Below are 20,332 nucleotides of genomic sequence, written 5' to 3'. Positions count from 1 at the left end.
AAAATACATCCTATTTGACACAGCTTATATAGCTTACCCAGCCAGATATTCTAGTCTGCATGGGATTTCACACAGAACTAGACTGAGAGAAGGGAGGACTTAAAACCATCAACCTCTGCAAAAGTCTGTGTGGGATTTCACACAGAACTAGAATTATACGACAGTTATAAATCGAAGGTTGTGAGAGCCAGGTGGTTGGGGCCTGGGGTGGCCCATATAGAGCTTGCAAGGCCTGGGGGAAACATTTGGAGGAGGAACACTGACAGAACCATCCATGTGAGACACAGGTGTGATCAACCAACTGTGAATAACTCACCCCACCTCATTACACGCAGTAAATCACAGCGGACACTACTTGTTGTAACTCAATATTGCAAAGTGTTGAATTAATCCTCATGTAATGACAGCCTTGATTTGTTGATGCTGTAACAGAGGTGGTTCAGAACCGCACTGGTTAAATGAGTAACCTTGCCTGAGGCTTGACAACTTGTGTTAGTTCCTCAAACGAATGCCTAGGCTTTAGCTCAGCAGGCTAACACAGTCTTGTGTCAGCCAGCAGAGCCGAGTTTGAACCCCAGTCAGTCACACTGTCAACTTGTTCTGTTATAATTGGATAAGTAGATGTATTTGTCAGCAGCATGCAGACTCAGTGATATCTCAACCATGAACTATCCGGACCGCACACTCTGTTTTGGTCACGTTCTCCTCCTGAGTCCAAGACTCACTCTCTTTCACAACGGGACAGTGTTGTGTAGGGACTGGTTGGCCTCAGTGCAGTTACCATGGTGATTAAGCTGCTCTTTCAGGCCCAGGACTGAATGTGCACCTATTCTCTTTGTGACAGAGGATCAGGGTCTCAACCTGCACAAGGCTCTCACATCAAAACACTGATGACAGTTCAGTTGGAGGTGAAGGGAGATGAGGGGGAGCCTAACCTGCTGGAAGAACCCACACAAGTCCTCTCCTGGGGCCCCATGTCCCACGGGAAACTGTGGAGGCCTGTCCATCTTCTGCCATCTCCATGGCTCCCTGCTGTTGGGCTCTTTGATGTCCAGGGATGTGTGGGATCTGGGGCAGCCCGGTCTGTGGAGCTGTCAACCAGAAAAGAGGCCTCCTCCTCATCAGGTTACCCAGGAAAGAGTGAACCGGGCTGCCCCGCTGGACACGTCGTGGCTGACAAGGTGGAAGCGTGGAGGGATGGATGGAAGCATCAAGGTCCCTCTGATCTGATGGGACATTTAAAGGCCTAGCTGATTACTCGCTATCCCACTAAGCCTCTGTTCTTCTCACTGTGATACGGCCAGAAGAGACGGAGAGACAAGGGCCACGATTGTTCTTTAATCCTGGGTCTGATATGGTTGTGTCACAGAAGACTCCCGGGAATAGGGTTTGTGGGATATCTGTGCTACATTTACATCTGTGTTCTCTAGGATAAGTAGGACATCTTTGAAGTGAAGGCAAGAACTAGATAAATGTAATTGTTATTAAAAGCTGATCAATCAGTTAAACATAATCAATCCGTATTTCATCAGGGGAACATCTAATTAAAATAAATATAATATGATCTTTCATTTTCTTTCAAAATATGAGCACGGACAACATTAGACAATCAAATAAACGTCTCTTTGTTCTTTCTCCCGAAAACTTAACTATTTAAAATAAGTCATTGTTCACTGTTATCCTCTGAAAGGCTTTCAAAGTTTAAAAAAAAGGGCAAGTGACATCCATTTCCTTGCAGCTAGAGTAAGCGTGCCCCCATGTGACAAGATGAAGTGAAACAAAACAATCACAATACATTTATTTTTTTAATCAAAATCATTTTTGGGAGAATATTTGTTCCAGAAATTGTAAAAAATGTCAAATGAATAGAAAACATTTTTGTAACCAACAATGGTTACTTAACATTTGTCAAGTGCTTTAGTTGATAAGCTGATACACAATCAAAACATATGAATATTCGACAAAGCACGTTAAGTAGTGGTTCTTCAGACTTAGTATCAAACAATAAGGAATATTTTGTGGTTACAGTTACATTTTTATGTAGTTAAAGTATTATAATGAGCATTTATGCAGCACTGCTGCCCTCTGATGGTATGATGGTGCTAATGGAAGTGGCTCCGGGGGTGAAGTTTGCCTATAGATACAGATCTAGGATCAGACCCTCTCCAATCCCAACCTAACCATAGGGGAATGCAAAACTGACAATATCAGCATCTAGGGGAAACTTCACTCGACACCATTGGAGGAGCTGCAGGTTCCGTGGCTGCAGGTTCCAGAGTGATCACATATGTTCAGGGTGGTTCTGCAGACATGTGATAAACTCCTGCACAGCTTTACCCTCAAAGCAGATCTGATACACAGAGGCAAACAACGGAAACCTACAAGACAAAACATTGCACTAAATCTCAATGCAGCAAGAGGTGGTTCCATTAGCAGCACTCACACATATGTTGAGGAGAGCTTCAGTTCATACTTGCAGGTAATTTGATGAACATGTTGTGAATGAGTAGGGGAACATTTTCAGGTCATTAAATGTATTAAAAGGTAGGCTCAGCAATTCACGAAGTAAACAAAAACATCGGGCCAATTTCCACAAGAGCGTTGAAGCACTATTTTGGTCCCATAGCCATTATATTGTAACAGTGTGAAGCGGACACGTGCACAGGCACAGATACTCTGTGTGAGAGCAAGCAAAGCCATAGCGCTGAGTCTCGCTTTAAGGTGAAAGCGTTTGTACTCACTTGCTGATCATGTCTCTCTTCTTGAGAATTTTGAACACCTCAGCGGAGGTTTGAGGGCCTTGCAGCTTCTGGCCATTGAGCATCTCAGCCTCTAGCTCTTCAATAGACTGGAGAAGTATGCAACATAGCTAGTTACTTTACTTAAAGCATGTATCCACACTAGAGGTCGACTGATTAATCGGAATGGCCGATTAATTAGGGACGATTTCAAGTTTTCATAACAATCGGAAAATCTGTAATTTTGGACGCCGATTTTTTTTTACACCTTTATTTAATCTTTATTTAACTAGGCAAGTCAGTTAAGAACACATTCTTATTTTCAATGACGGCCTAGGAACGGTGGGTTAATTGCCTTGTTCAGTGGCAGAACGAGAGATTTTTACCTCGTCAGCTCAGGGATTCAATCTTGCAACCTTACAGTGAACTAGTCAGCAGCATACCACTGCTGGCTTGCTTCTGAAGCTAAGCAGGGTTGGTCCTGGTCAGTCCCTGGATGGGACACCAGATGCTGCTGGAAGAGGTGTTGGAGGGCCAGTAGGAGGCACTCTTTCCTCTGGTCTAAAAAAAAAATATCCCAATGCCCCAGGGCAGTGATTGGGGACATTGCCCTGTGTAGGGTGCCGTCTTTCGGATGGGACGTTAAACGGGTGTCCTGACTCTCTGAGGTAATTAAAGATCCCATGGCACTTATCGTAAGAGTAGGGGTGTTAACCCCGGTGTCCTGGCTAAATTCCCAATCTGACCCTCAAACCATCATGGTCACCTAATAATCCTCAGTTTACAATTGGCTCATTCATCCCCCTGTAACTAATCCCCAGGTTGTTGCTGCAAATTATAATGTGTTCTCAGTCAACTTACCTGGTAAAATAACAGATAAATAAAATAAATCCAAAAAACAAGTCCAACGCTCTAACCACCTGCCTCACGAGGAGCTCACCTGTTACGCGAATGCAGTAAGTTGCTAGCTAGCATTAAACTTAATCAATCAAAATCACTAGTTATAACTACACACAGTTGATGATATTGCTAGTTTATCTAGTGTGGCCTGCATTGCTTATAATCGATGCATTCGCGAAAAAGGACTGTCGTTGCTCCAACGTGTACCTAAACACAAATGCCTTTCTTAAAATCAATACCTGGAAGTATATATTTTTAAGCCTGCATATTTAGCTAAAAGAAATCCAGGTTAGCAGGCAATATTAACCAGGTGAAATTGTGTCACTTCTCTTGCGTTCATTGCACGCTGAGTCAGGGTATATGCAACAGTTTGGGCTGCCTGGCTCATTGCGAACTAATTTGCCTGAATTTTACGTAATTATGACATAACATTGAAGGTTGTGCAATGTAACAGGAATATTTAGACTGATGGACGCCACCCGTTAGATAAAATACGGAACAGTTCCGTATTTCACTGAAATAATAAACGTCTTGTTTTCAAGATGATAGTTTCCGGATTCGACCATATTAATGACCTAAGGCTGGCATTTCTGTGTGTTATGTTATAATTAATTCTATGATTTGATAGAGCAGTCTGACTGAGCGGTGGTAGGCAGCAGCAGGCTCGTAAGCATTCATTCAAACAGCACTTTCGTGCATTTTGCCAGCAGCTCTGCTGTTTATGACTTCAAGCCTATCAACTCCCGAGATTAGGCTCGTGTAACCGATGTGAAATGGCTCGCTAGTTAGCGGGGTGCGCGCTAATAGCGTTTCAAACGTCACTCGTTCTGAGACTTGGGAGTAGTTGTTCCCCTTGCTCTGCATGGCTAACGCTGCTTCGAGGGTGGCTGTTGTCGATGTGTTCCTGGTTCGAGCCCAGGTAGGAGCGAGGAGAGGTACAGAAGCTATACTGTTACACTGGCAATACTAAAGTGCCTATAAGAACATCCAATAGTCAAATGGTATAGAGATAAATAGTCCTATAATTCCTAGAATAACTACAACCTAAAACTTCTTACCTGGGAATATTGAAGACTCATGTTAAAAGGAACCACCAGCTTTCATATGTTCTCATGTTCTGAGCAAGAAACTTAAACGTTAGCTTTCTTACATGGCACATATTGCACTTTTACTTTCTTGTTTTGCATTATTTAAACCAAATTGAACATGTTTCATTATTTAAATGAGGCTAAATTGATTTTATTGATGTATTATATTAAGTTAAAATAAGTGTTCATTCAGTATTGTTGTAATTGTCATTATCACAAATAAAATGTAAAAATAGGCAGATTAAAATCGGTGTTGGCTTTTTTTGTCCTCCAATAATCTGTATCGCCGTTGAAAAATCATAATCAGTCGACCTCTAATCCACACACAAACATTCCATTGGTTTCTTGAAGTAAAATCTTAACTGTTATCAACCAGACAAAACAGGTGAAAGTTGTACTGGTCACAGCAGAGTCACATCCTTGAGTCGCATTTGTCTAGATATGTCACCTTGGACGTCTTGGCGAAGGCCTCGGCCACCTTGCGGTTGCGCCCCCCGTAGCAGGTGGTGATCAGGTCGGCGACCCCACAGCTCTCCAGGAAGGTCACGGAGGACACCTGGCCCTTACAGAACAGCTTGGTGAAGGCGATCATCTCCATCAGCCCCAGCCGGATCACTGCAGACTTGGTGTTGTCCCCAAAGCCCAGACCGTCACAGAACCCAGCGCCTACCGCTACAATATTCTGGGAAGGAGAGAGTGGGAAAGGAACCATAAGTGTTATCTGCAGTTTTCTACTCTTTTTGTAGCAATATTATGATTCATGGTTTGTAAATAATTATTTGACAATGTGAGCAAATAAAACAGAGCTGCATTGCAACGAAACATAGGCCTCCTGTGTAAGTTACGTTAACGATGTAACTATATGTAGCAAAAGTTGTTCTCTTTGAGTTGAAATGTCATTTCTACCTTGAGAGCCCCACAGAGTTCTACGGTGTCACTCTCCTGCACCACGGTGATCCTGAAGTTGGGAGTCTGCAGCAGCTCTTTAAAGATATGTCCGTTTGCTTCATTCTTAGCTCCTGTTTAGGTAGTGATAGAAAGTCAAGGTACACATAACTGCATCAGTGGGAGTTGCCACACAAGCGAGGACACAAAACATTACAGCAAAAGTGTAGATAAAATTATCTAAAAATGTCTTACCAATTGTGGTCTCACAGAACTTCTCATCAGCCACTTCGTTGGCAATGTTGGCCCCCATCAGGACACTAACCTCAATTTCCAGTTTCTCACGGATGATGTCAGAAATTAGCTTCAAGCCCTCGGGACCTTCATCAATGCCCTGAATAGGCATCAGGGCAGAAAAGAGATCTTAGGCTGCCTTCTATCACTCATTTTGTAACATATAACCCTCGTTACCAGCATTTGGGTGGCTGCATTTTTTGACTAGGCTGCTGTTACATAATGAGTGTAAATTCATACAGCTGAGACTTTCCCTGAGTGATAAGAAGCCAGAGTAAAGTCAGACTTATAAATTGTATAGATTTTAGCAATGGTTTTTCTAAGTGAGAGCTGGTGTGAAAAAGAGGTAAATGACATTACTTTGATGAGGGATATCCCAATGGTTCCCTGTGCAATATGAGGTTTCATCTGATCACATAGCCTCCCAATGAACTGATGTGGAATGACAAAGATCAGTATGCTGGCCCCTTTCACCGCTTCTGTGATTTCTGGAACAGCAACCTGGTAAACCGGAGCGTGAAAAGATAGCATGATACACTGTACTATTCATGATGGATGTTACTATGTAGTAGCATTTATCGTGAATCTACATTACGCAGTGGAGGCTGCTGAGGGGAGGACGGCTCATAATCAATGGCTGGAACGGAGCGAACGCAATGCAGTCAAATACGTAGAGACCATGGGTTTGATGCCCTTCCATTATTTCCCGCTCCAGCCATTACCATGATTTCCGTCCTCCCCAATCAAGGTGCCACCAACCTCCTGTGATTACAAGACGTTATGTAAATGTTATTTTGTTACATGGTCGGTTAAGGAATTGACATAAGGGCCGGCTGGATACAATAATACACACATTACGTTTTGACACAGTGGAAAGCAAGGTATGTCAGACTGGTAGGCCATTCAAAGATGCCAACTACCTTTAGCATCTATTCATGAAGGTATATTCTGGCTGGGGGAGTTTTGTTAAGAGCCTCGATGTTCATTCTGAACGTTAACATGCATCGCTTGCGGTACGGCTTGGGAAATATACGGGACGTATCTTTTATAGCAGCGAGAAATAATGACCCAAAAACCTAAAGTGTACATTTCTACACACCTTTATAGTATGTCTGGGAATTTCCATGGACCTCACAATGCCATATTATCACAATATTTAGGTGCCAATACGATATGTATTGCGATTCTCACATTTCTATGTATTGCGATTCGCCACTGTGATTGTATTACATGATATATTGTCAAAAGTAATATCCTGACATGCAACTGTATAGATTTCTTACACCAGCACTATTTTATACGGTTAGGGTTTGTGTTCCCACATGGCCATGTTACAAGCACTTTTTTAAGGAAGACTGATGGAAGGCAGAGAAGACCACCTGTGCTAATTAGCTATCTAGCGTGCTTGAACACCTGTGTGTAAGCGTAACTGGAAAGGAAATGTAGTTTGTGGTCTGGAGGAACACATTTGGCATGATATTGATCCCATACTGCGCATACACACAGCCCTATGGTTCTGTGCAAACCTGATACAGTAAGCGTTATCTTTTATATTTGAAAGATTATTTCTCACTGATATGAAAGATTATTCCATGTTTCAAAAACCGTGCAATGGCAAGCAATGATTATTGGCGTTTTCTAAACTTTAAAACAAAGAGATGGGATTGTAGTTTAAATGGGCCCACCGGTAAACGGTGTTTATAGCTGAGAACCCTAGGGATAAGGCAGAATGCCTTGTTAATGCCTTGGGTTCTTGAGAACATGTTGTTAGCTCTGTATAGGTCAAACTTCACTCACCTTATCTGTGTGTGTCCTTTTACACAACCACAAAGCATGTCCGGAGATAAGAGATAATGTTAAGTCCGATGTATTGCCCAACTCAATGATTTGTAATCTTGAGGCAAAAAAAATATAATATTAAACAAAACACAATACCTACCACATTTTTGGGAAGCTTGTGACCCGGTAGGTATTTGACGTTCTCATGCTCTGTGTTGATGATTTCTGTTAACTTTTTGCCTTCGACCAACTCTTCAAATACCCACATGTTGACAATGGGGTCAAACCTGTTGGATCTCTTTGCATTGTGACCGACGATTTTGGCTATCGCAGAGCCCCTAGGAGATGATGAAAACAGATTGAAGGGCAATGAAATGACACCATTAATATTTTCAAAATCCCAGTCGCAAAATGAACATGCTAAATATATCCTGGGGGTACCATAACCAGATTATAACAGTACACGGAATGGCTTGCATATCCCCAAACCTACATTCAATTAATGTAAATCAAACGTTATGTTTGATATTCTATGAAACTACACGCAAGTTGTAAATTTAGCCAAATATCAGCACTTAGTTGGCTACATTATTAATCAATCAGTGGAATTAATGACGATACAATGTTGTCGAATGCAGGCACATGCAAATAGAGAAAGCACATAAATATACCAGTTTCCAGATCCAACGATGCACACTTTCTTAGCAGGCATTTTTGAGGTAGAGTAGCAGGCACGATTCCTTTAACAGTGTTAACAGATCAGTAAAATGCCGTGTTTATAACCATAACTTCCTTATACGCCATAGTCGTGTGGGCAGCACATTCTTTTTTAGCACACCGCCCTTTTTAAAAACTTGTTTATAAAAGAAGGGAAAGGTTTGTACGTGTTAGATAACAGTAGGGTTATTCTGGGTGTGCCACCACGACGAACATTAATGCATGGAGAAAGTCCTATAGTTTTCTCGATTTGCAGAGCTCGGAGGAAAAACAAAATTCTCACTGTCTGTCATGCAACATGACTGGAATATATGCTGGCGGTAGCTCGATGGGGTATGTGCAGGATATATTTGAAGATAGGTTGCATTTGTAGAATTCGACAAACTTTGTATGGTAAAATATTCCCCCTTTTTTTGCCAATACGGAAGTCCTTTCATGGAATTGAATCACATGACTTCAGGACCGCGACATCGTGAAGCCTGAGAGCAGCGATTTGGATCATGTAAACACCAAGCTAACAACCTAGCACGCCACTGTTTTTATAAGAATATGTTGTGATGGATGACTTAATCAGTCGTTTAGATAGCTATCGTTCATGGAAAAACGATGTGTTTTGTCACGCCATAAACAGAAAAAGTCCATCTGTGAACAAGGCCTTCGAGTTAGGAAATCAGTCTAGCGTTTGATGTGTGGCTAGCTCTGAAGCTAGCTAGCCAGTTGGCTAGCGTTTCTGGCACTGTTTGTAGCTTGTTAGCTAACTATAACGTTGGCTATGACTATGCAAGGGGAAACCGCCAGTGCACTACGAATATCGGACAGTGAAGGGAAACTGGATGTCTTTCCCCAGAAAGGGATTCCTGGTAGTTCTGGGAGAGGGAGTTCTAAAGGCTGGCAGTACAGGTATGATGACTGTCTAGCTAGCTAGGCTAATTCTCTGATTTAGCCATATCTGGCTAACCTAGTTAACTGCAGTGATGTGTTTGGCTAATAGGCAGTGCAACACGTCTTCAGTTGGTAACTATAATTAGCAAGCCCGTGGTCAAATGTTAGTTGGCATGGCCAGCTATGGTTTCTAGCTTTTCTTAGCTGAGTTTACTGACTTCGCTATTAGTTCATTAACAGGCTAGCCAGAGTTGAATCAGAGGTTCATTTGGAGTTGAATTTTGCCAACCCACTGCTGTTATTGAAGCATAACTAGCATCTTTTTTTTTGTTGTTCAGTGACCACATGGAAAATATTGATGGTTGCCTGATGAAATACACCAACCTGGTAACAGGATGGCAATATAGGTGAGTGGCCAGCCCAGGTTGAATAACATTGATGAAACAGTGCTATGTGCATTTAATAAAAGTATTTACAATATGATGAAATTGAGTACACATACTATTGAATAGATTCAATGTTTTGCCAACAGCATCTTGAGCTCAAGGGCATTGGGCCAGTAACCAAAAGGTCACTAGTTTGAATCCCTGAGCTGACCAGATGAAAAATCTGTATATGCCCTTGAGCAAGGCACTCAACCTTATTTTCTCATGTAAGTCGCTCTGTATAAGAGCGTCTGCTAAATTACTCAAATGTAAATCTTTTTGATTGAACGTTCTGCTCTTCGTGCAGGTTCTTTGTCCTCAACAATGAGGCAGGGTTGTTGGAGTACTTTGTCAATGAGCAGTCCAGGCCCCAGAAACCTCGCGGGACACTCCCCTTGGCAGGGGCGGTCATATCCCCCAGCGACGAGGACTCCCACACCTTCACGGTCAACGCCATAAGTGGGGAACAATACAAGCTCCGAGGTGAAACACACACACTATTGTCTCTCACACTCGCCAATCAAAACAGCTACAACAACTCATACAACATGACACTCTTGTAGGAGTTGCCTACTACAGGACATGTTTGCATTTCAGCACAATGTTATTATATCCTAAATGCATCAGTCAGTCGTTGGACAGGCAAGATACACATATAGTCACTGTCAGACTATTGGACGAAGAGAGGGATAATGTTGTCGTTATTGATCCATGCAGAGATTCACTCGGCTGCACTAATGAGCTCTCACTGTTAGGCAACAAACTAAAGAAAGCTGACCGAAACAGGGATGCACTAACTGAACATATCCAATAGGAAACTCATGTTCAGTTGCAAAACATTTTGCAACGGTGTGCACTAATGAGTGTGACCCTGTGGTGCTGTTGTGTGTGTCCCAGCCACTGATGCCAAAGAGAGACAGCACTGGGTGAGCCGGCTGCAGATCTGCACGCAGCACCACACTGAGGCCATGGGGAAGGTAAAGGCAAGGTCTTTTCATCTGACACACACCCACTTTCGCAGATGCATATACACACAGTTGCATGCGTACACAGACGGGCACACGCACTCCCCACCACAAGCTCTTTCTCACTCGCAACTATGTTTTCCCTTGATCCAAACACTCTGCTAGCTCGTTTTGTTATGCAATCCCATTGATCGTGTCCATGGTTGCCTGTAACATGAGCTTCATAACAGAAGTGCAGAGCGGATGTCTTGTATTTAGATTAGATGTAGTAGTGTTTGTGCTTGATAATGAGAACACATTGATGGGGAACTCGAGCTACTATTCATTTAGCTTAGTTATGAGCCAAGACCATCAGAGATGCCAGCCTTTGAGTGTAGTGTTGTAATGCACCGAAGACACGCCTGGCTGCATCATAGCAGACAAACGGGGGTGGGGGGGGTGACACTTCCTTATAAAACAAACAGGTTTGATCTTACTTTCCTGGCTGAAGTCAGTGAGTCAGCATTACTCAGTGGGATTTCCTTCCTAACAGATTTCCACTTTACATTGAAATACTGATAAGACAGAATGTGACAAACCACAAGAATGATGCTATCTCTATTCTTGGATAAATTGTGGCGTAACCATAACTTGATTCAGTACTTCACATTATTGGCCTTAATTCGTCTCGCATCTTGAGCACTTGAGTTGAAGACAATCAAAATTTTACATTATACATTGACATGACACCATAAGGTAACACAAATGGTCACAAACAAGATGGCACCATAGGTTAAAATTCCCCTAGGTACAGATCTAGGATCCTCTTCCCCTCCCACAATCCTAACCGTAACTAATAGAGAGGGGACTCATCATTGATATAACTTGTTTTAACATGGACTTTTCCATTGAGGGCTTCCACCATTTTGAAAGTAGTCAACTTGTGGGGATTCCTATAAGTTGAGTGCAATCAGCTGAAGAAGACAATGGACAAAGCCTTAATGTCACTGCCCATGCTGTCACACACACACACACACTAATGGCACAGATACAAAGATGAGTCTTCTATCTCTATGCTGTAACCATTAGTGAGGGAAATGCTAAACTGACCCAATATCAGCGTCTAGGGGTAACTTTACTTACATTCCACAAAAATGTTCAAAATATACTTTTCACAACATCCTATCACAGATGAGATGCACTGTATGAAAAATATGTTCTGTCTTTGTCCAGAGTAACCCTCCGCCCAAGTCTCGCAGCTACTCCATGGCGTCTCAAGGGAGCGCCAGCTCGCCCCTGTCCCAGCGCAGACCTAGCCAGCTCCAGAACCAGAACGCGGCCTCCTTCTTCAGCATGACTCAGCTCCACAAGGGCTCCTCGCTGTACTCCTCCAAGAGGTCCCTGCTGCCTGACCATCTGCTTGACGCCAGAGAGGTAGGCTGGGGATAGGGACGGTAGCTATTACCTTATGAACCAAAATAGAACTGGGGTTTAGCATAGCTTTAAGTTTTTTTCTCTGTGTTTTGTATTTAATTTCCATCAATGTTTTTTTTAATAACTTTGCGTCTCAACAGGAATAGCCGGTGGTAGAGAGAAGAATATCTCTTCTGCCTTATTTGAAATGTGTTGTCTTCAAGGGTATTCTCTTAGTCTTTTGACCCAGCTTTTTTTTGTCATTTTATGAAGACCTTTCATCTAGGACTAGGTTACAGGGACTTCTTGTTTTAATCTAATGACGAATACGGTAAGCACATTTATACATCTGTATCTACGCACTCCTCCGGTTCCTTCCGCTCTTCTTACTCCCAGATGATGACCCAGGCCCAGGGCCAGCACAGAGACCTGATCCAGACCATCGAGGGCCTGCCCCCGGCCGTGGGCCCCCTCTCCCCACTGGACCAGGACCTGCTGATGCTCAAGGCCACCTCCATGGCCACCATGAACTGCCTCAACGATTGCCTGCACATCCTGCAGCTGCAGCAGGTGGCCCGCCAGAAGAGCTCCCTGGGAGGTGAGGGTGAAGGCTGGGGGCCTGGAGGGGAGGGGGAGAAGGTCACTACTGGTGACAGTAATGAGTGTTAATTTATGGATGAACTCTAATGAAAAGAAGGGGATCTGTGTGCATGTACGGTTAGTTTTAGATCTTTATTGCCAGGCTTTCTCAGATTTGCCTTCTAGATGCAGGTTAATTTACTACTGAAGAGAGCAAGGTAGAAACGGTTTAAGTTACCTTTTCTTTGCCCCATTGCTCAAAGTTAGCCATGGAAATCTACATGGATTAAAGGTGGTTTGTTTCCAAGAATGGTTTTAGTCGTGTTTAGTTTGTATGCGACATGTACTAGACACCCATCATGTGCTTGCACAATTCTACCTCACAAATCATGGAATTGCACATGTAAACCCTCCCAGTCCAGATGTACTCCGAAAGCCGACAGTGGAATTATTTTCAATAATTTATGAAGGAGCGGTACTTATTCTTACTGACTGTCTAGGGTGGTAACCAGATCTCTCATTGGGTAACTGAGTAATAACAGCTCTCCCAATTAACTACCTTTCTTCCTTTTTGCTCACACAGCACCATACTGACAGCCAAGAGACTTACCAAAAGTAGTATGGCTGCTAAGATCTCAGCCATTTCTTTTGACAGAGCCAACCAGACATTGTGGAATAGGGGAAACGGGGAAAATCCGTCACAAGTTCCCAGTTTGACGTATGAGATCGTAAGAGATCTTGTTACCTGGCATCCATATTTCATTAGGCCCACGAACAGGACTGAACCTGGGGACTAGCCAATCAGGAAAAGTTGTCAAGGATTGTGTGGGCCGATTGTTTTGCCATGCTAATTTGAATGGGTCTCGCCTCCCTCCCAAACACCCATAGAAATACCCTAATGCTAACCCACCAATCAGGCGAGGACGTTTCCTGTTGGCGGGGCATGAAACGTATCTCGATAGTCACCGGGGATCGGGTTAACGTCTCCATCCTGTGGTCCTGGGGAACTGTCAGAGGAACAAGCCAGCCAGCCACCCCATCGAGCCAGCTTGGGTGTTTTTTTTTTTAATGGTCGCTGCATACAACCTAGTTTTGGTCCGGTAGTTAAGGGGCCTCGTAGTGTAGCCTTGTAGCCTAGCATGAGTACCTCTGAGCTGAAGGCCGCTGTGTCAATTGTTACAGGGCCCACCATCGAGTGGCTGGAGCCCAAGCTGCCTGACATCCTGAAGAACGGCGGGCCCTTGGACAGCTTCAGCACTGAGGGAGGGATGCTGGAGGGCGGACTCCTGGAGCGCGGCCTCCTGGAGCTGAGTGCCACGGAGCCCTGCAGTTTCTCTGGGGTAAGGACACAGAACATTACAAGACCCAAAAGGGCTTTTCACACTATCAAGCTCTGAGTAGGAGTGCTGATCTAGGATCATCCATATAATCATATTCATTATGATCTAAAAGGAAAAACAGATCCTAGATCAGCACTGATACTCTTAGACTTTCTGAATGAAAGTGGCCTGGTTACGCATCCATCACAGTTGCTGGAACTGTGCTGGAAAGGGCCATGTGGAAAGTGATGTAGGTGTATCTCTTTGGACAGGACAGTTTGACTTCAGTACTTTTAATTTAATAATTAAATAAATATCAACATTTCCAATGATCAATTTGTCTATCTAACAACGTGTTCATGGTCAGATGAGGATGGTAAAGTACATATATTTAGTAAAGGCCTTTTTATTTTCAATCATGGCCTTTTATTGTTGGTGCTTCAGCTTGACTGTTTTTCAAGATGCAAGCCTCAACTTTTGTTGTTCTCAAAGTAAATATTGTATCCCCTGGCAGGAGGAGATTGACGGGGAGGATGAGGTGGAGGACGCCTTCACGGAAAAGGAGGAGGAACTGGTGGCGGTGGAGGAGGAGCGCAGTGTTGTCCTACACCTGCTCTCGCAGCTCAAGCTGGGCATGGACCTCACACGGGTAGGTCGAGTTTCACAAAGCTGCCCCCCCCCCCCCGGACACAGCCTGAAACATACATCGGGCTGGACCAAGTCCCAGCTAGACAGACCATAGTGGTGTCTTGTTTCCCGTCCTCTGATTGGCTATTGTAAAGGACTGCATTATTGGGGTTAAGAAATGCATTGGTAGGTCCATTCATAGTGGAGCTGGGTGATGAATTGATGCGATAACAATAAATAGAATGATACGTTTTAAAGTTAATGTGCACCAGTTTTTATTGGTATTATCTTTTAAACTAATACTACTAGTTTGATAGTTTTAGACATCAGTTTTCCCATTAACAATCCTCCATATTAGCAAACTTATTTTGTTTCAAACTTCACATTTCTCTAGTATAGGTTACAAAATTCCTGCACTAAGTGATCGGTGTTGATAATTTTCCATCATCGTCCCAGCTCTACTTCAGTGAAATTCAGTTTCCCATGGTTAGCAGCAGCTAGTGTAGGCTCAAAGCCTGTTGGGTGTCGGATGGTTGTTAGTCAAGTCATAAAGTGAATGTGTTCTCAATGACCTCAAATTAAAATTGAAGATTTCTTTAAAATCATCTTTACCTCATAGCTACATGTCATTATAGATCACACACTAGGTTATTGAACCGTTGTCAACTCGCCTGCTTTATTAAAGGTCATAAATAGTTCTGTCTCCTCAGGTGGTGCTGCCCACCTTTATCCTGGAGAAGCGCTCCTTGCTAGAGATGTACGCTGACTTCATGTCCCACCCGGACCTGTTCGTAGCCATCACAGACGGCCAAGGGCCCGAGGAGCGCATGGTGTGCTTCGTCGAGTACTACCTCACCTCCTTCCACGAAGGCCGCAAGGGCGCCATCGCCAAGAAGCCCTACAACCCCATCATCGGCGAGAGCTTCCACTGCTCCTGGAAGGTGCCCAGGTCAGGGGAACCCGCCAAGGATGCCCCCTCGCTCTCCTCTCCTCCCCAGGGAAGCCCCACCACCGAGGGGGAGAACGGCAGTTACCAGTTGCGCTTCGTGGCTGAGCAGGTGTCTCACCACCCACCCGTGTCGGGCTTCTATGCCGAGTGCCCCGAGAGGCAGATGTGCGTCAACACCCATGTGTGGACCAAGAGCAAGTTCATGGGCATGTCTATCGGGGTGTCCATGATCGGGGAAGGTAAGGCCGGCCAGAGACTGGGTATCGATTATTGCACCGTCTGTGCATGCTAGCACCAGAGTGGTTGGTGCTATAAACCCCTGGCTAAAAATGGTCTGTAATATGCATCTGTCTAATTCTAACAGGATATAAACCATAATGTAATCTGTATGTGTAGGCTGCCTATACCTGCTGGAGCATGACGAGGAGTACACGTTCACGCTGCCCTGTGCCTACGCCCGCTCCATCCTTACCGTGCCCTGGGTGGAATTGGGGGGAAAGGTAAATGTGAACTGCACCAAGTCGGGATACTCCGCAGTCATCACCTTCCAGACCAAACCCTTCTACGGAGGCAAACTGCACAAGTGAGTGCCCCTCAGAGCTCGCACACACCTGCAGAGGAATTTCTAATGCTGTCAATTAATTGTTGCATTGGCTTTTGGTTAGGCTTATGTCCCTGTGCCGTTACAGCTTCATAAAGTAATTTCCATGTTATGTTACTGTGTGTTTTTAGATTTAAACTATTTATTTTTTATGGATCCTAGAACTCCCTGGAACACAGTGACTGTTGAGGAGTGGATTATCCTGGCTAAATAAAGATGAATTGATATTGAGTTGGTGTGTTTGAAAAATTTACAAAAGCCACAACTCTTTGAAGTGACCTCAAATAGTTTTGTATAGTTTGCGTGGAGAGGCTGTGTTGGTTGATATCGTTGGCCATGTGTCCTTCTGCTCTTGTGGCGCCTCACGCAGGGTGACGGCGGAGGTAAAGCACAACGCTACCAACGCCGTGGTGTGCCGCGTGCAGGGCGAGTGGAACGGCGTGCTCGAGTTCAGCTACCAGAACGGCGACACGCGCATGGTGGACGTCACCAAGCTGCCCGTCACCAAGAAGCGGGTGCGCCCCAACAACAAGCAAGGACCAACTGAATCAAGGTTAGACAAAAAAAAGTAAATTCATATTTGCATTAATATGCTCAGATTTGCTTTCATGTGAGGTTGTGGCATAAAAGAGGACTGTAGAATAAGATGTTTAGTTAATTCTGGCACTGTCGCCTCTGTATTGTTGATTTATTGTGTCTTGTGCCATTTAGTAGTCATGATACAAATAGATCACTCTGGGGTTTTTTTAGGCGCCTGTGGCAGCACGTTACTGAGTCGCTACGTCAGAAAGACATTGAGAAGGCCACGGAGTACAAGAGGATCCTGGAGGAGAGACAGAGGACCGAGGAGAGACACCGCACTGAGACCGAGACCCCATGGAGGACCAGATATTTTGAGAGTGAGGTACGTAAAGGACATCATCTTGACAAACCTTTTTGTATTTAGCGTGCTTGCTTCAGCAAGACCTAGGGGAGCTTTGGGCAGACATGCTGAAGCAAGCGCACACATTTTCTTCAGGAAATGTTCTATTATTATTGTTTCGTTAAGCAGTCAGACATTTTGACACCGACATTTCTGAGAAGAATGCAAGGATAATGAACACGTATCTAATGAGGCATTTACAGTTTATATTCAGGAATAAATGGATTTTAATATGGATATTTATAATGGATTCTCTTCTTTCAGACATTCATAGGTTTAAATGACAATTGAGTAATCGGAAATCTCACAGATTGTACTTTTAATTTTTTTGTGATGTTTTCTATTGTCTTCTTTCTGTGCTAGGGCGAAGGCTGGATGTATCACAAACCACTGTGGAAAGCACCCACTCTGAAAACGTAGTCCTACCGGTCAGCGAGATCCCATCATCGATAACGGGTGTAGCCACGAGACTGACGATCTCTTTTGGTTTGTGTGTGTGTGGGGTTATGTCCTAAACGGTCGAGGTGAAGCGCGACCTCCACTTGCATGCATACGGATGCAAAAGTATTGGGGAAGCACTATAACGTGACGACAGGCTATATAGTTTCATCTCACGCTCGCTGTACAGGTTTATGTGCTGATGATGACTTTTTGTATAATCGACTCCGAATGAGGACATTTCTCCTTGTACAGATAAAAAGGTACTCCGTTTACGCCGCCTTAACAACCGTATGACGCCGCGCTCGTTTGGATTGTTTCAAGTGTTCAAGAATCACGGTTCAGCAGAGGGAGGTTTGTTTTGTTTTACAGTGATGTCGCACACGAGACCGAGAATCAAAGTGCATCTTTCAAAGTACACAATTGACGTTCGAAGGTGTGAACTGGATAGCCATACTTTGGGACGTGATTGGCAAGGCCCGGGTCATGTTCATTAGGGCATGTGACAGAACGTTTTTTTTTTTTAACTCATTACAATGGGAAATTAGTTCTTATTGGATATGTGCATACAGTCCCTCTCTGTTTCAGTGAGTTTAATTCCGTTTGGTGCCTCATGACACAGCTTGGATAAGACGCACACAACCTGTCACTACAATGAACAAGTTTAAAATGGGGACAATGTTCCTGAATTCATACTGTAGGTAACGAATGACATTACTCCTTTTGGTTTTGCTCAGACGTCTCCATTTGGATGATTCCATCGTTCAGAATGAATGACAAGGCTTGGCATGATACAGGTAGTATTTTAACGATTTAGGCCCGCAAAGTGAATGCATTTGTTGATATGAGATGTATGATAAAGTCACAATCATTTCCTTCGCAGTCCCAAAGGGATATAGTTCTCCTTCCTTGCTTGAGGAATTTTGGAAAATGGAACACATGATGAGCAATGTCTTTTTTTTCTATTTTTTTCCCCCTTTGTGTACTGCAAGTATTATACTCTGGTTACTATGTCTGAATTCCACAATTTAATGTTTTGTTAAAGCTTTTAACCAAATTAATTTGTTTTCATATGCAAACAAAAGTTTTACTTATTTTTCTGTTTAAGAATGAATGTTAACCTCCTGGATATCAGTCAGTCTGTTCAGATTTGTAGAACAGAATATAACTAATATCGTCACCTTATTTGTTGGTTTTGAATGCGATTGTGCCCTCTGCGGTGTTTCTTTTCAAAAGCTACGGTTCTCAAATTCATTCCCCTTCCCAAATGTATGTAAAATACACAGAAGTTGAGTCTCATGAACACTAATGCAGTCAATATCAGCCTGGAAAGGTGTCCCCAACCCCTTTTTGGATAGGTAGAATGCAAAAGAGAAGACCTGCTTGAAGCATGGGATATGATTTTTAACTCCGCATTGATAACCTACTCTCTCCACGTCATGGTGCCTTAAGCAATCTCTTCCTATGTGCTTCTTCCAGTCCAAGATTATAGCATCTCCCCCCAGGGATGGATTACTGCATTTGGAAGACAGCTAATTCATAGCAGTTTCACACTGCTGTTCTACACATTTTGGCCTGAGTACATTTAGCTGTTTTTAAAGCTCATTTTGGGCAATTCTACATATGATATCTGGGGGCCCCTGACCTCCAAGGGGAAGTGACCCGTTGAGGTCAGGGACCCCGGGGCATATGCCCTGCGTGCCAGTTCTGTAATCCAGCCCTGTTTGTTTCCCTGTCACCGTTATGAATGATGCGATCGTATGTAAATATTGCTTAGTTTTGGGGTATTTGTTGCGCTCTTTCCTGTTTTGAAGAAAGACATTAGTAGCGCAGACCCCTGAATGGTGTTTTACACGTCGACTTGGAGGTTTGGAATATTGCTTGTTTGTCTTGCTGACCTGTGAAATGCACTGACATTGAAGGAAACATGACTCCTTGTAGACTAAGATGTATGGTAATGACTGATTAAATAAATTGCCTATCAATTGAGTATCGTTAACTCTTTCGCCAAAATAAAATAGCTGCTCATACAGAGTAATATTTGGTAACCCGATACATTTTCCTTGTTGACTGTATTACTTAAAATACTGAGCAGTTTCATGATTTAAAGTGGATTCCTTGCTGACAACGGGTGCCTCTCAATACTCTTCAAATGGGTGTGTAGTGAGCCACAATCAATACATTTTGTGTTTGGCTAACAGTTTAGGTTGGGCAGAATTTCGAGTCCCTCATGAGAAGCACACGTTCAAATATTATATTCATTCTAAATCAGAATGAACCACTGCTAAAGTGTGGGGGGGGGGAAGAGATGTGAGTTTATCTTAATCTGGCCTGTATCAATATAGGTTATCCCTCCACCAAACTTTGATAGGAACCCACTTGTGCAGTGATTGTCTTGCGGTGTTCACATTGAAAGTTCAACTATAAACAATATTGGTAGTCATATCCTCATCGCCCAAGAACTGTCGTTGCCACTAACAGGTGGAAGATATAAAATGTGCTTCTCAAACTTGTTTGATGTCCTTCCCCCATACAGGGCACAGTCATGTTTCTGTGCCTTCTTTCCACGTGTCCTTAGGCATTGTTTGTATCATGTATTCTCTTACAATGTACTTCTGGCACTAAAGCATGACAGTGTAAGATTTATCCTGTGAATTTCTGTATGCAATGTCAAATAAGAGACCATTGTGAAAGCTGTGCAACAGTCATGGTAGAATGTTGTTTCTCCCCTCGGTCTCCTCACATGCCAGTTCAGATTAGAACAATTTGTGAAAAGTTTACAACAATCCTGACAGCGTAACGATTATCCTCACATGCACTCTCGTGACCGCC

The 20,332-nt window shown here is 43.5% G+C and overlaps 2 protein-coding genes across 4 annotated transcripts; one reads left to right on the top strand and one right to left on the bottom strand.

Annotated features, from left to right (window-relative positions):
* Positions 1-1,783: 1,783 nt before the first annotated feature.
* LOC118370231 (glycerol-3-phosphate dehydrogenase [NAD(+)], cytoplasmic-like) lies at positions 1,784-8,801 on the bottom strand. The gene is made up of 8 exons (XM_035755146.2): positions 8,356-8,801; positions 7,845-8,022; positions 6,266-6,406; positions 5,867-6,005; positions 5,633-5,745; positions 5,175-5,408; positions 2,742-2,848; positions 1,784-2,378 (listed from the first exon to the last, which is right to left on the bottom strand). Exons 1-8 carry the CDS (start codon positions 8,394-8,396, stop codon positions 2,282-2,284), a joined length of 1,050 nt encoding a protein of 349 aa, XP_035611039.1. The 5' UTR covers positions 8,397-8,801; the 3' UTR covers positions 1,784-2,281.
* LOC118370230 (oxysterol-binding protein-related protein 11-like) lies at positions 8,592-19,557 on the top strand. Of its 3 annotated transcripts, none has more exons than XM_035755144.2 (13): positions 8,592-8,734; positions 9,622-9,690; positions 10,016-10,191; positions 10,606-10,685; positions 11,886-12,086; positions 12,462-12,663; positions 13,827-13,984; positions 14,478-14,612; positions 15,301-15,778; positions 15,936-16,122; positions 16,511-16,693; positions 16,891-17,044; positions 17,426-19,557. In XM_035755144.2, exons 1-13 carry the CDS (start codon positions 8,700-8,702, stop codon positions 17,480-17,482), a joined length of 2,115 nt encoding a protein of 704 aa, XP_035611037.1. In that variant the 5' UTR covers positions 8,592-8,699; the 3' UTR covers positions 17,483-19,557. The 3 variants fall into 3 exon arrangements, with proteins under 3 accessions (XP_035611037.1, XP_035611038.1, XP_035611036.1); XM_035755145.2 differs by lacking the exon at positions 8,592-8,734 and adding an exon at positions 8,838-8,903; XM_035755143.2 differs by lacking the exon at positions 8,592-8,734 and adding an exon at positions 8,870-9,301.
* Positions 19,558-20,332: the final 775 nt, after the last annotated feature.

This window comes from Oncorhynchus keta, chromosome 37 (genome assembly GCF_023373465.1).
Source record: "Oncorhynchus keta strain PuntledgeMale-10-30-2019 chromosome 37, Oket_V2, whole genome shotgun sequence".
NCBI classification, from domain to species: domain Eukaryota; kingdom Metazoa; phylum Chordata; class Actinopteri; order Salmoniformes; family Salmonidae; genus Oncorhynchus; species Oncorhynchus keta.
Note: the sequence above shows the minus strand (reverse complement) of the source record. Positions and strands in the feature narration are given on the sequence as shown.

What these genes read in the sequence shown, in the direction of transcription:
- LOC118370230 (XM_035755143.2), top strand. Translation starts at nt 9,174, where the DNA reads ATGACTATGCAAGGGGAAACCGCCAGTGCACTACGAATATCGGACAGT. An exon ending in CCAGAAGAGCTCCCTGGGAG is followed by an intron (nt 12,664 to 13,826) that starts GTGAGGGTGAAG and finishes CAATTGTTACAG; the next exon opens with GGCCCACCATCGAGTGGCTG. An exon ending in GGTGTCCATGATCGGGGAAG is followed by an intron (nt 15,779 to 15,935) that starts GTAAGGCCGGCC and finishes CTGTATGTGTAG; the next exon opens with GCTGCCTATACCTGCTGGAG.
- LOC118370231 (XM_035755146.2), bottom strand. Translation starts at nt 8,396, where the DNA reads ATGCCTGCTAAGAAAGTGTGCATCGTTGGATCTGGAAACTG. An exon ending in ACAAGCTTCCCAAAAATGTG is followed by an intron (nt 6,407 to 7,844) that starts GTAGGTATTGTG and finishes CCGGTTTACCAG; the next exon opens with GTTGCTGTTCCAGAAATCAC. An exon ending in TTGGGATATCCCTCATCAAA is followed by an intron (nt 6,006 to 6,265) that starts GTAATGTCATTT and finishes ATGCCTATTCAG; the next exon opens with GGCATTGATGAAGGTCCCGA.